Here is a 14,943-nt window from a genome sequence, read left to right on the forward strand (position 1 = left end):
ATACAGGGGGGCTTTTTCATGCTGCAAAGATCTCAACACATCTTCAGAATCTATGTTGAAGATGTGTCAAGACACAAACAGGGTTACAGAAAACAGTGGAACCAGAGTGTCTGTCTTACTCCCACAGGAATTGAAACTGGGGTAGAGGCCTGTAAGACCCACGAGGTGTGTAAGACCCACGAGGTGGGTGGACCACGTGTCACGGGGCTGTATGGCTGTGTGAGGCCTGTGTGAGAGAAGTTGTTTAATTCTGCTCATATAAGAATGTCCTGACAAGTAAGAGGTAAATTTAAAGAGACTGGGACGGTGAAATTTTCATTTATGAATGAACAAGATCTTGCACTTCACATTGCTCTCTCAGTTTTTCACATTTTATTCACTGCTGTAAAGAGTGTCTTGAGCCGACTGTGTCTTGAGCTGACTGCTGGGGTTGAGTATTTGAGCCGACTGCTGGAGCTGAATGAGTCTCTAGTTGAGTCACAGTGGCCTGACACTGGCTCAAGGAGAGAAAGTGGTGGGTGAAAGAGGTCTTTTGTCACGTGTGGAGAAGTTGTTTCATATATTTTGCTGATAAAAGAGTATTATACCATGATAGATGACACATATGCTTTTCTCTTCTGCTCTGTTCAGACAGTAGGCCGACGGTAGGCTGAGGGCGGGTAAATTACAGATCTAATAGCCTGTGTGAAGGCATGTTAGCTTCTTTTAACCTGTTTGCAGGAAAATTAGCTTTCTATCAGGCTAGCTGCAGGTAAATTAGCCATCTACTAGGCTAGCTGCAGCTAAATTAGCCATCTACTAGGCTAGCTGCAGGTAAATTAGCTTTCTATCAGACTAGCTTCAGGTAAATTAGCTTTCTATCAGACTAGCTTCAGGTAAATTAGCTTTCTATCAGGCTAGCTGCAGGTAAATTAGTCAGCCATTGGGCTAGCTCCAGGTAAATTAGCCATCTACGAGGTTAGCTGCAGGTAAATTAGTCAGCTATTGGGCTAGCTTCAGGTAAATTAGCCATCTACTAGGCTAGCTGCAGGTAAATTAGTCAGCTATTGGGTTGGCTGCAGGTAAATTAGTCAGCAATTGGGCTAGCTTCAGGTAAATTAGCCTTCTACTAGGCTAGCTGCAGGTAAATTAGCCATCTACTAGGCTAGCTGCAGGTAAATTAGCCATCTACTAGGCTAGCTGGAGGCAGGCTAGCTTTCTATGAGTGTGTTTGAAAGCAAGTTAGCTTTCTTTTAGCCTGTTTGCAGACATTTCAAAGTATTCAGCCACAAGTATTCTCCTCAAGTATTCAAATAATCATAGTTTTATATCGAAAGAACATTAAATATACAATAGTGATGGAACCTGAAGTTCCCACGGGTTGGGGCATTCCAAATTCCCACGGGTGGGGGCACCCCAAGTTCCTACAGGTGGGGGGAGTTGATTGACAACATCAGGTGAGGGGGCGGGGTTGTTATGTAAATAATTGATTGACAACAACAGGTGTTGTTATGTAATGTTATGTAATTGATTGACAACAACAGATGGGGGGAGGGGGGGTGACCTCTTGACCTCTAGGGTCATAAATCCCTTTTGGACATGTTGCGCGTACCTATATTCTCTATTACATTAATAAGGGGTCTGTGACACAAAGCAAAGCACTTAAAATATAGCAAAAGAGGCTTCTGAATACGATAACTAATCAAGTTTTTGCTAAGTCTAAAATACTCCAACGCTGGCCAAGAGCTGAGCTTTCCATCAATTACTGTGTTTTGCTTCACTAAGAATTGTTTTTGCTTTTTTGTACTTCTATTCTGCTAATACTTCCACACCATGTGCAATAAACTTTTACCAGATGTTAGAATTTTAAGTTTATGTACCGCTGGAGAAAAATGAGGCCAAAGCACACGACAGAGCGTTTTCGGACCATTTTTTGACTCTGCAGGTAAAGAGTTAAGGGGCTATGAGGTGTTTCAAAGTGAACTTGAAAAAGTCTCCCTTCTAGATATATACCTGATCATAATCCAGACTTTAAAATAAGATTACCAGCACCAATATTGCTGGTTATTCTAAAACGCTATTTCGTGGCTTCCTGATTGGCAGGAGTAGATTGGTTTACAGCACATCTAAGTCTCTATGACAACACCACACCACCTGACAAAGTTTAGTAGAGAGAAGAGAGATCTGTGATTTTCTTTGCTGAAAACGATTTCTGTGATTAATTTTGTAGTGATGGTGGAGCCTAACTGTCAGACAGAAAAAGGACAGAAGAGCAGAAGGGAGAGTGATAAAGCACAAGCTAAACACATGCTGAAGGCTAAAATGCAGGCTAAAAGTAAAAAAAAGTGGGGGCTGAAAGCTTAAAAGTAGGCAGAAGACTAAAACATGGGCCACAGGCTAAAACATGCTAAAGGCAGAAATATGGACTAAATAGGCACGGGTACCTTTCACATTTGAAACAATTCGGTACCGATGCCCAGTACCTGGCAATCGGTATCAGTACTCTTTGTGTTAATGAGGTTTTTTAATTATTGTTATTGTTTTAATAGTAAAATCTCAAAGTTTTTTAATTTATTGTTCTGTTTCTTTATATATATAAACTTGTAATGATGTGTTCATGTCCAGCATGGAAATTCACCTACTCTTCCACTCCCTCACAGTCACAAGGATGCGTTCAGGTACAGAAACATGGTACCTTTTGATTTTACATGAATCGATACCCAGTACTACAGGCGGAATTCGGTCAGAACCTAAAAAAGAACCTAATTTGGTACCAATCCCTAGGGCTTCAGGCTAAAACCAAGCAGCAACCTCCAATCTAAGTATATGAGATCACGCAGAAGTGCTAAAATCTGCTGTTTCTCCAGTGTCTGCTTGATTTTGTTTGTATCTAACGTTCACACTAAACCAGAAAAAGCTGTTTTCAAAGCGGACACTAACCTATTTACAGCCTGGTTCCAAAAATGTCTCCTGTCTGATTCTTTAATTTCTCGATCAGCACACACTGTACAGGGGATGAATTTTTTTTTCCAGCTCAGACAGTTTCGAGGATATTAAGATTGTGAGCTCGCCGAAACAGAGGCACAGCTTAGGGTCACATGGCTGATGGGCACCCTATAGCTGTACTCAAAGCCCCTGTCACTCCCAATATGGCCCCTATAGCTGATTTGCTTCAAAAGTCTGTTTTAGAAACAGACGGGTAACGTCAGGGAGACTACGTCCATCAATTATACATTCCACGGCTAAGACACAAGCTAAAGGTTAAACAGAAGCTAAAGACTAAACCGCAAGCTAAAGGCAAAACACTTGGACTAAAGGCTAAAACATTAGCTAAAGGCATAGATTTTAGCTAATGTCTATAATATAGCTTAAGGCTAAAACGCGAGTTACAGATCAAAACGTGGGCTAAAGGTTATTACAGGAGCTAGTGGCTAAAGCACAGACTAAAGGCTAAAAGAGCTAATCTGTTTGTGCTAATGTTGACTTCAACCCACAGTCAGCAGTTATTCTGCAGTGGTCTGTTCAAACTTGAGAGTCTATCAATAAAATGAAGAGTGAGGTTACGTTAGCTCTGCTTGGTAGATGACTGGCAGGAGCTACACAGGATTCATTAACGTTACACATTACAGACATGTCTTAGAGCACTGGGCTGTTAGCTGTGCTAAATATAGACAGCTAGTAAACTACACACAAACTGACAGTGTCCATTTGTTGTCATGTTTCAGACTACAGCGCTACATAACTGCTGATGAACATCTTGCCTTGGACAAAGAAAAGTAGAGTTAAAAAGAAGATCTGATCTGAGTTTTTTTTTCCTGCAACAATCAAAACAAAAAACAATAAAAGCACAACTTAGATCATTTTATTGGCATAAAATACATACAGGCAACATTGGATGTAAAAAAGTGTAAAAACATAAAATATAAAATTACCTCCTGCCCTATCCAGAAAAAAAATCAGTTTAATGATGGGATATAAAAACTAACATGTTTGATATTCAGGTGTGAGTGTGCAGAGAGTGAAAAGAAAAAGATCACACCTTTGTCCTCTTGATATTGTCCAGATAACTACAACCTCCTTCTCGTGGCGCTTTCTTTGTTCTGCAGGTGTAGGGGACAGGTGAGGTGAGGCAGACAAAGGGAGACAGCAGACCAACACAGAGGCTGGAGAGGAGTGACAAAAGAGGAGAGGACCGCAGGTTTCCTCAGGTAGAAAAATAAAGGGACAGTACTTATGGTCTCTGGATGAAGACAGGGCAACAAACCAAACTCTCGAGTGTCCCCAGGAGGAGGGCGTTTGTTAAAGTCATCAGTACCCGCTAGCAGCAGCAAGATTATACTGTGGAAGCTCCTCAAGCACACACATGCCTCATGTGGAAGTTGACCACGTACTCAGCATTGGTGCGCTGCACAGAGATAGCAAACGGTTCGAAAGGGTGGAAGGTGAAAGCGACCAAGCGGCGCACAGCGTGATTCACCGGACGACCCAACAGGCCTGCCTGGATCTTGAACTTCAACAGTCCCGAGTCCCGTGCGTAAAACCTGAGAGGGAGAGACAGGAAGTGAGATCTTTAAATTTCATACAGTCTGATCAATCTTACACTTTGTGTCATCATAAAAACAGAGCCTGCTTGTCTTGGAACAAATCCTGTGTGAGGTCCAAAACCATGTGACAGCAATGACTGTTGGCCTTCATCTCGGACCAAATACTGATAACAATAATTTTGCAAAATAATCAAACAACTGACTATTTTGACAGTGAAATCCTCTTTCTTCATCAGAGATGAGTCTGTACCTGATGGGATGGTCTCCACACGTCTTGGGTCTTTCCATCACTGACACCCATTTGTCATCGTAACTGAAGAGGGAGAGATCCAGGTAAGGACTGCTGCTGTACGACTGGGCACTTATAGGTAGCTGACCCAGCAGCCGGCGCACCGCCTCAGTGTGTCCACCATATTTAGCATTAACTATGGTGTCCTTGAATCTGAGGAGGAGACAAACATGTGAAACATACTGTAATAACATAGAGGATACTGAACAATGGACTCCATCAAAGGTGAGGAGATGTTTTCTGAATGTGAGACACCACCAATTTCTCTCTGTGAGGAAAAAAGTCTAAATAGCAAATCTTACTACAGTGTACACTCACCAGTCACTTTATTAGATACACCTGTCCAACTGTTTATTAACACAACATGCCAAAGTTCAAACTGAGCATCAAAATAGAGAAGAACTGTGATTTAAGAGACTCTGAGTGTTTGACGAACTGCTGATCTACTGGGATTTTAACCCACAACCATCTCAAGGGTTTACAGGGAATGGTCCCAAAAAGAGAAAATATCCAGTGAGCAGCAGTTCTGTGGGACAAAATGCTTTGTTGATGCCAGAGGTCAGAGGAGAATGGACAGACTGGTTGGAGCTGATAGAAAGGCAACAGTAACTCAAATAACCACTGGTTACAACCGAGGTCTGCAGAAGAGCATCTCTGAACACACAACACGTCCAACCTTGAGGCAGATGGGCAACAGCAGCAGAAGACCACACCGGGTGACCCTCCTGTCAGCTAAGAACAGGAAACTGAGGCTACAATTCACACAGCAACACCAAAACTGGACAATAGAAGATTGGAAAAACGTTGCCTGGTCTGATAAGTCTGGATTTCTGCTCCACATTCGGATGGTAGGATCAGAATTTGGCCTCAACAACATGAAAGCATGGATCCATCCTGCCTTGTATCAACGGTTCAGGCTGCTGCTGCTGGTGGTGTAATGGTGTGGGGGATATTTTCTTGGCTCACTTTGAGCCCCTTAGTACCAACTGAGCATGGTTTAAAGTCCACAGCCTACCTGAGTATTGTTGCTGACCATGTCCATCCCTTTATGAGCACAGTGTACCCATCTTCTGATGGCTACTTCCAGCAGGATAACGCTCCATGTCATAAAGCTGGAATCATCTCAGACTGCTTTCTTCAACATGACAATGAGTTCACTGTACTCAAATGGCCTCCACAGTCCCCAGATCTCAATCCAATAGAGCACCTTTGGGATGTGGTGGAACAGGAGATTCTCATCATGGATGTTCAGCCGACAAATCTGCAGCAACTGTGCGATGCTATCATGTCAATATGGAGCAAACTCTCTGAGGAAGGTTTCCAGTACTGAATTGAATCTGTGCCATGAAGGACTAAGACCGCTCTAAAGACTGGTAAAGGCAAGGTGGTTCTGATAAAGTGGTTGGTGAGCGTCCTTCTCAAAGCTATGCAGGTCAACCCAAGAGGAAATCCTTCCTACCTGGGTTAACATCTAAATCCTGCTTTTGTTTGATTAGAAAACACCTTCAGATTCAGCAGCTTGTTTTTCATAATAATTTCTGGTTTTAATTCAGTGATCTTATGAATGGTGGACATAGAAACGTATCATCAGTACCTTCTCTGGACCTGCCGAGCATAGTTGTTGGATGAAGCGGAGCAGGGGAACTGGACAGCCTGACTGTGCAGCGTTGCGTTCCTGAACAGGTCACAGAAATTCTCAAACAGCTCCAGCAGCTGGTCAGAGGTGTTCTCAAAAACAGCCAGCACTTCAGTGGAAACCATGTTGTAGACGACAAAAAAAGACGGCTGTGGTAAAAAAGAGAAGACAGTGAAGAACAAGAAAAAGGATATTTATCCCTATAAATATGCAGAGATACTTCCAGACAGAGTGTGTCTGTTTCTACCTGTGAGGGGTCAGTGACTCTGAGTGTGACCACATCTTCACTGGTGTATTTGATGAAGAGGTGATGCTCATCCAAAAGCTGCATCTTCCACATCCTTAACCTCCTCAGCTGATCAAAAAACTGAAAAAATCTGGAGACGAAACCACAGCCAGGTAAGTCTTCAGCAGTGAATATCATGTCACAGCACAGTGTGGAGGTCATGGCTCATGGAGTTTATGGACTAAGGTCGTGCAGCTATGGCTCATTTACCTGAACAGCAGTGACACGCAACCAAATCAAATACAGATTTAAACTAGGGATATATTGATCATCATTCTGGTAACAGGTTTCGGCCTGATCCAGCCCCTCAAAGCTTGAATGGGTCTCAGTGGGGAGGGGCCGATCCATGGTGCCAATCCAGGAAAGTAGCTCAATGCGTTTTTGTACCAGCACTTTAAGCTTTTTGATTTGAAATGTTACCTCTGATGCACTTTCTTTGTTTTTATGCTGCATTGTCATTCTCCAGTATTTAAATTTGAAAAATATTTTCTGTACATCCTATTTGTTGATACCCAAAGTCCAGGTACCAGAAAAGACCAGAAACATTGGATTAGCACATCCCTACAATTGAAAATAAATAAATATAAATATAAGATGGTCGCAAAAGTTTTGTATTTAGAAATGAAAAACTAAATTGTTCGGCTAAATCACAAAATATTTCCTTCTTTCTGTTTTTCAAATTTCTGGGCATTTAGCTATTGACTTGGCGAGGATACGACAGCAGGGCTGAGACCATGATGTAACTATGCTTGTAGTACCAACTTGCTTGATTTCCTATGGAAAGGGTTTCCTACGGGATTTTTACCTCTGTCAAGGAGGTTATGTTTTTGGGAGTTTTTTTTTGTCTGTTTCCTTGTTTCTTTACCTGTTTGTCTGTGAACAACATAACCCAAAAAGTTACCAACGGATCTTGATGAAATTTTCAGGAAATGTTCAAAATGGGACAAAGAAAAATCGACTAAATTTTGGAGGTGATCTGGATCAACGTCTGGATCCAGGATTTTTTTAAAGTATTCTTTATCATTGTGAGATAGGGCTGTTTTCACCATATGTGAATATAACTCCACGATTGATGGTCGGATTGCTTTGCAAAACAATAAAAGACAAGGTCAACATAATTTCTGACAGATGTAAAAGTACGATCCAGATCCTGACAATATTCTGGATACTAAGATCTGGAATATGAAATATGTACTGGGTCGTCATAATCTTCAAAACTGTCAGGAAACAAATTATGGTACAAACCTGCAACTAACACCAAATTGTAGCAGACAGTCTGCTGAAAGGGAGTATAACATTTCTTCAACTTTCAAAGTCTCATGTTTAGTGAAAAAGTCCAAACAGGCGTTTAAGGAGAGGAGGACTTTGAAGACGTGTTTTGTTGTAAAGCTCTTCTCTCTCAGACGGCGTCTGATGGTTATTGGGCTGCAGTCAGCCCCATTAACGGCCTTAATGTGGGTTGAGGATTGCCCCAAATGAAGGTCCTCCAGCTCAGCTCTGGTGAAGTGTTTTTGGGTCTACCTCTGGGCTTTTTTGCTTCATAACCCTCAGGATCTTTGAAAAAAATCAAACTGTCTGTCTTACTGCGTCCAACCTCAGCAGAGATGGCGTGTTGTGAGAGGCCTTGCTGATGCAGCTCAACAATCTGACCATGTTAAAAGAGAGAACGATTTTTAGCCTTTTCCATCAGGAGGTCATGACAGAGTAAATACCTGACTGAAAATCACTGAATCTACATTTTAGAGCAGATTTTGTCTTTTAAAGGCTGTGCTATTAAACTTTTGATCAGCTGATGAACAGAACGTTTCAAATAAACTGTTTGTAATAAACTGCCAACTTTTTTGTTGTTGTTGTTGTTGTTCTTTTGTTTCACTCCCAATTCTTACTTTTGCATTCTGAAACTGTACTTACAACCTTTTAAAATCTAACCGTACAAAATACAAATTCTTGCATTTTTTCAACTGGTTTTAAATCTTTGATCAGGTGTGTGTGCATGTGCTGGTTGTGTGGTATCGGTGATAGACTGTGATGATGTCTACATAGGTTCATAAACAGGCATCGCATTACAGATGGGCATAAAGACCTGTGTTATCAGGGACACAGACTGGTGGGGGATATGACCATGAAGGACAGAAACAGAGCCCTGAAATGAGTTCATATTCAAAGAAACAGCGTTGTATACCTTCTTTTGGCGGTGGCCCCGCCTTCCTGCTCAGCCCTCCTCCAGAGGTAGACCAGCAGCCTGTGTTTGAGGGAGTTGATGGTTTTGTCAGTGTACAGACGAGGAAAGCCCGACTGACTCTCAGCCTGAGCCTCTGTGTAAACTGCTGAGAGAGTCAGGAGGTCGTCTTCATAACAGAACCGCCCGATCGTCCTCACGTCAAGAAACGTCCCCTCTGCAGTGACCTGTGAAGAGAGGAGGGAATGAGACGTCTTAACAGGAGGTTATGGTAACACCAGAGAGTTCATTCATGTTATAGAGGCTACAGACACATGTTAGTGAGTGAAGAGTTTCTCTATGTGTCTATTCAACCTGATCAACTGTTTGATTCAGAGCCACCACATTCATAAATCCAGCTCATACACACACACAGATGAGACCTCTCTGTAAACTTAAGCCCTGTTTCCACCAAGCAGCTCAGTTTGGTTCGTCTTAGCCTCCTGTTGGCACACAGTCTTCTCTGACACAAAGCTTGATTGTTCTTTGTGACAAAGAGCCACATGCCAATCACAAAGAGCACGAATTGCTGGATGACTTCCTTTGTTGTTCTTAGTTTACTATGTTGCGTTTTTCTTCTTCTTTGTCGGATTTATTATTAGCGTATAATGTGTCGCGCAGCTCTGGCGTCACACGAGTATTTAACTGATGCAGCTGTCAGCATCCAGCTTACACGCTGCCAACTATGAGGGGGCACGGTTGGATGTGGAAACGCAAACAGGCCCAGACTTAACCGAACCAACCCGTACTGATCTAAGCCAGACTGCTTGGTGGGGCTTTCAAGGAACTTCTCAGTTGTAATTCCTGGTGACATCTGGGACAAAACTAGATTGTTTGGATATAAACCCTTTCATTAGAAAAGAAAAGAGTGCCACGATAACACCTCACCTGAAACACGTGTATGGTTTGTTGCTGGACCGACAGCACAGCCAGGATGTTCCTGTACAGGTAGAGGCCCTGGTTATGGGACAGGATGATCTTGTCACACTTAAAGGACCTGGTGTCACACAGCCTGCCAGTGTGGAGGTCAATGATGTGGAGAGAGTAATCCTCTAAGGGGGACCGGGGGTTTGGAGTGACAGACTCGTTGTTTCGATACACCTGGGGGGAGATGGGATGTGAGGCGGCCTGACTCTCTGCAGGTACACTGTGGTCAACTAGAAGATGCAATAATGAATGTGTAGTTACTTATCTGTGTCAGTACCTCAAAGAAGTAAGGCGGGGGCTCCTCCGGGACATACACAGCAGACCCAACGATGACATAGCGGCAGTCATCTGTGAAGAGGCTGCACTCCCGATTAAGGTGTTCCCCGTTCGATGCCACATTAGTAACGTGAAGCAGGGAGAAAAAGCGCTTGAAGAGGCGGCTTCTGATATTAAGTGAACGCTGGTCATTGGCGGTCAGCAGCGTCTCTCCCTCTTGGCCTCTCAGCAGGTCCTGAGCAGCCTGGCAGCCTTGGTACTCGTATATCTGCCAAGAAAAAACAAGGTGAGACCAGACAATAAATAGAATAGAATAGAATATTCTTTATTGATCCCCCTTGGGGGAAATTTTTTTGCCAAAGCAGCTCACAAAAAAAAAAAAGTGCAGTAATGCAATAACAATAAAAATAGAATAATGATAATAGAATATAAAATTTAAAAAATTGGTGAAATATAAAGAATATAAGAAGTGTAGGAAAGTAGATAAAAATATGACTATTTACATATTTATATCGGAGTGAGGTATATATACAAGATTGGTTCTGGAAATAAAACTTCATATGAAGGAGTCTTTGCTATCCACCTGAGTCCTGGGGGTGTTCATGCAAACACGACTATGGTTGTGGCTTCAGGTGAAAAGGCAGCAGTTCACATAAGCTTTGTTTCCACCAAGCAATTCAGTTTAGTCCAGTTCAGTTCAGTTCATCTCCGTACGGCAGGGTATGGTTTGTAGCATTTTCTTTGACTAATACTGGGACTGGTCTCCAAATTACCGACCTGCACGGTCCCACTTTCTGGTACCCTTAAGCAACAACGGCTGGCTGTCAGACCTTTCCAGAGGTATATAAGATCAGTGTCATATGTAAGGATGGGCCGATCACTGATTCCCCAAAAATGAAGGAAATTGGCACCGATCACTTAGTGCATGTCTACTGGATTGGATTCATTCATCTCGCCTGGATGTTGATGGGCGTCATTTTTCATTAGAATATGACACTAATTTCAATGGCAAACTCACCCCGATTTATTGTGCTATAATACCGTACAATGAATATATTGTAAATCCTAATATTACTCCTAATTCTAAAGATAATGATGCCAGATATATTAGTGAGACATAAGAATCAGTTCTTTCAGGAATAAATAAAAAGGCAAGCATCAGAAAAAGATGCTGTTTTTTTTGAATGTGACTCTTTTTTGTGATACCGTGAACAAAAGTTATTTTGTATCGTGAGGCCTTTATCGTATTTTGTATCATATTGTGAGTTTATATTTCATTACACCCCTAATAAACACAGTTATCTTCATAAAGCCTTAGCAACTCAAAGAATGAAGTTAAAGCTGTGATGACGTCTCATGCTGTAATCATCATGAACCCAATGTAACACTCAGTTGACCTTGATGAGAATGAGATGGACATTACTGCCATGTGAATACTGAAATGTCTCATGGCTTTTCAGGTTGTTTCCCATCTGTAGCGACAAAGCTAACAGAGTGATTTAATTTGCTGGTGTACATTATGTGAGGCCATTTCTTCACGTTGCCCATCACTCAACAGTAGAAGGTAGAGGAGCGAACTTATTGTTATGCCTGAGGTGTAAAGGATGACGCTCACACATTTGCATTCACAAATCACAGCAATAATTAAGACAAGCGGTCTTGTTGCTATGGAGAATGCTGGTTAGGTGGAGACAGTACACTCCAGAGACAGCACCAACTTACACAAAGGTTAAGGTGGAAAAACATTAGAGGACAATATGAGGGAGATAAAGAGAGAAGCTCTTCCTTCGTTACCTCCAGAGATGTCTGGTCGGACGAGAAGGCGATGAAGCAGCGTCCATCAGGAGAGAACTTTCTCAGAAAGCAGGGCGGCTTTTCCACGTTGACCACAGTGAAGTTGGGGAAAATGTTCTGGTGGAAGCAGCGTACTCTGTACCAGTGAGCTCCTGGTCGGCCCGAACAGATCCTGCGCCTCTCAAGACGATGGACCACGTTTTGATTCTGGATCTGCCTGGGCTTCAAAGTCTGAGTGTCGTCATCCATTATTTTGACTGAGGAAGGAGCTTTACCAGTGAAACGACCACATCACAGCTGCAGGCTGCAGGACAGGATGTGATCTGTGGACAAAGAAACAGAAGCATGAGAGTGAATGAAAAAATCATAAGTGTAACATTTTTAAAACTCACAAAACACCAATTGACCCACCAATTACTCGAAAAAAGAGAACAATATTTCAGGATCACTGTTCTGTACACCCCACCAAGGGAAGTATAACCATGAGCCACTTCAGTAGGTTTGTTCACACTAATATCTCATCAGCCAATCACACGACAGAAACCCAATACAGTTAGTCACACGCTGAAGATGAGCTGCTGAAGTTCAAACTGAGCATCAAAAGTGACCTATGATTAATTACCGCCATCAATGAGTGAATGAGCCAATCACAGTGCTTATAACCCTTCTCATTCTTTGCCTGGATTTCCATTTTTCATTGCGTCACAGAAAGTCAGCTTTAGTTCTGTTTTATGAAGTTTTTCTGAGATTTTCAGTTTAAAAATGGACAATGGTTCATGGGGTACACAACTCTGACACAAGGTATCCTGAGAGGCTAATGTTAGCTAAAGTTAGCCTACCGTTTGCTCCGAGCTGCGTTGTTCACTTTGTCTCTGTGTTTGAAGGGAGTTCATTGGTCTGTTTTGTTATTGTTTTTATTCTTTGGTGATGGTTATCATTGTTAGCTGTTGTCCGAAGCTCTAGTTAAGCTAATGTTAGCTTCTAGAGCTTAGCTTCATTAGCTTATCTGTAATAGCTGAGATAACAAAGGTTGTCAAAAATTGTGCTGAATGATTCAGTGTAAATACTGTAGCTCCAAACTAACAGAGACACACTCTTAGTAAAGATGTTAAAAAGGAGGTTATATTTTTGTCCTGAGCAATGCTGATCCTCTGTCTTGTTGTCTGAGATGCTGATGCTAACCAGATGCTGTTTATCAGGTTTGCTCTGGGAGCTGTAAATTTAGTCTGTAACTGAAGCTTTTTATCAACATTCTCAACAATTACATGATTTATATATCCCTCCGATGTGGAATTTAGAGACTTTTGGTGACTGAAAGATGATCTGTGATCTTTCTGTCTCCAAAAATCATCATTAGCATCCTGTGAAATGTCTCCTACTGTGACACCTGCCATTTCTCCTGTCACTGAATGTTCACTGATTGACAGAGTGAGTGGTCAATGGAGACAAAAGGTGATTTAAGAGACTTTGAACGTAGCATGGTTATTGGTCCAAGTTTTTAAACTACTGGGATTTTGACCCACAACCTTCTCTAGGGTTTACTGAAAATGGTCCCAAAACGAGAAAATATCCAGTGAGCAGCAGTTCTGTCTTGTCAATATGGATCCAAATCCCTGAAGAACGTTTCCAGCACCTTGCTGAATCTATGACACAAAGAAGGCAGCTCTGAAAATGTCTTTTTGTACCAATTTTTCAGATGGTTTTAAAATTTAGTAAATTCTTTTAATTGTAAATGTCTCATCAAAATAAAACTTGTTCCAAGCTTCAGCAACTCCTTTAAGTTGGATGATCAAAGACTAAACTTAATACATCTATTTAAAACACATTCTAGCTAAATTAATGGTTCAGACATGGAACAGTCACCACAGGAACCAAACTACAACTCCTAAAACACTGACAAACACTAAGGTCATTTTTGTGAATCTGTATATTATTACAGATGCACTGATCCAACTTTTCTGCTCTTGACACCGATACCTGGTATTTTACTGATCCAATACCAGTGCTCAGATAATAATGCCCTACTTTTGGTGAAGACTGGTAATGTTTTGAGTAAAAAGCTAAAAACGAGCGCACATTGACATTTACTTAAACCATAAAGTATCTCAAGTTTTACCAGCACTTTGGTAATGGAAGTTTCTTCCCAGGTATTTTAATTTGAAAAAATACTCTCTTCTTTCTTGTTTAAACACTTAGGAGCACTCCTCAAGGCACTTGTTTCTAAATGTCTTGTCATGCAGAATAACGGTAATGCATGGACGGAGGATATCACTTTTTCTGAGACATTTTTAAATCAGATTTAGTGTTCTCATCTAATATCTAAGCTCATTTTTACAGTGTAAACCCTGATCCTGGTCTCTGGATGAACAGATGATCCAGTCTGTGAGCTGCTTCTCTCTGAGCCAAACAGACGATAAGGAGCAGTCAGCTTCATCCACATCCCCACGCATCTCACACAGCATGCATCTGCTCATCTGCTCCTAAGAGACGACCAGGTGACCGCTGAGAGGCTGTGCTAGTCCGTCTCAATCACACAGCGGAGTTACATTACAAAGACGTGTTTGTATGAAGAGCTCGATAACTTACAGCCAGCCTTAGCTACCGGCAGCTAGCTTGTAGCTTCGTCCGAGGAGAGGGAGCGAGGCCGTCCAGCTTCATTTGGTCCTCTGAGAGCTAAAGTACCCTGTTATTACTGTCCAAGTGTCTGGAGCACGTATTTGTGAAGGAGCTGCTGTTTGGATCTGTGGAGGAACCGCAGAAGAAGAGCAGGAAGACAGCGCTGAAGAAGAGCTCGGAGCTGTTTGGAACAGCGCCACGTCCTCCTCAGGTAGAACATGGAACTGCAATGCGTGGCGCTATCAACCAAAAGCAGACTGCAAGCATTTTCTTCTTGAGCCATAATAAGAAGAAGGGCGTCACAGTACAATATTTGACAAATTGAGCGGTTTTGGGCATCTTTAAAGTATTTTTTTTTTTGTAAATATGCATTCTTTG

General features: G+C 42.0%; 1 protein-coding gene across 1 annotated transcript; it reads right to left on the reverse strand.

Moving 5' to 3' along the window:
* Window positions 1-3,852: 3,852 nt before the first annotated feature.
* det1 (DET1 partner of COP1 E3 ubiquitin ligase) lies at window positions 3,853-14,728 on the reverse strand. The gene is made up of 9 exons (XM_074677673.1): window positions 14,536-14,728; window positions 11,950-12,272; window positions 10,157-10,423; window positions 9,841-10,053; window positions 8,917-9,140; window positions 6,696-6,825; window positions 6,407-6,597; window positions 4,774-4,965; window positions 3,853-4,520 (listed from the first exon to the last, which is right to left on the reverse strand). The coding sequence occupies exons 2-9, from the start codon at window positions 12,196-12,198 to the stop codon at window positions 4,331-4,333; spliced, it is 1,656 nt and encodes a 551-aa protein (XP_074533774.1). The 5' UTR covers window positions 12,199-12,272; window positions 14,536-14,728; the 3' UTR covers window positions 3,853-4,330.
* Window positions 14,729-14,943: the final 215 nt, after the last annotated feature.

This window comes from Halichoeres trimaculatus, unplaced genomic scaffold (genome assembly GCF_033239565.1).
Source record: "Halichoeres trimaculatus isolate MK-OKI-2021-1 unplaced genomic scaffold, fHalTri1.1 fHalTri1_scaffold_10, whole genome shotgun sequence".
Taxonomy (NCBI): Eukaryota; Metazoa; Chordata; class Actinopteri; order Labriformes; family Labridae; genus Halichoeres; species Halichoeres trimaculatus.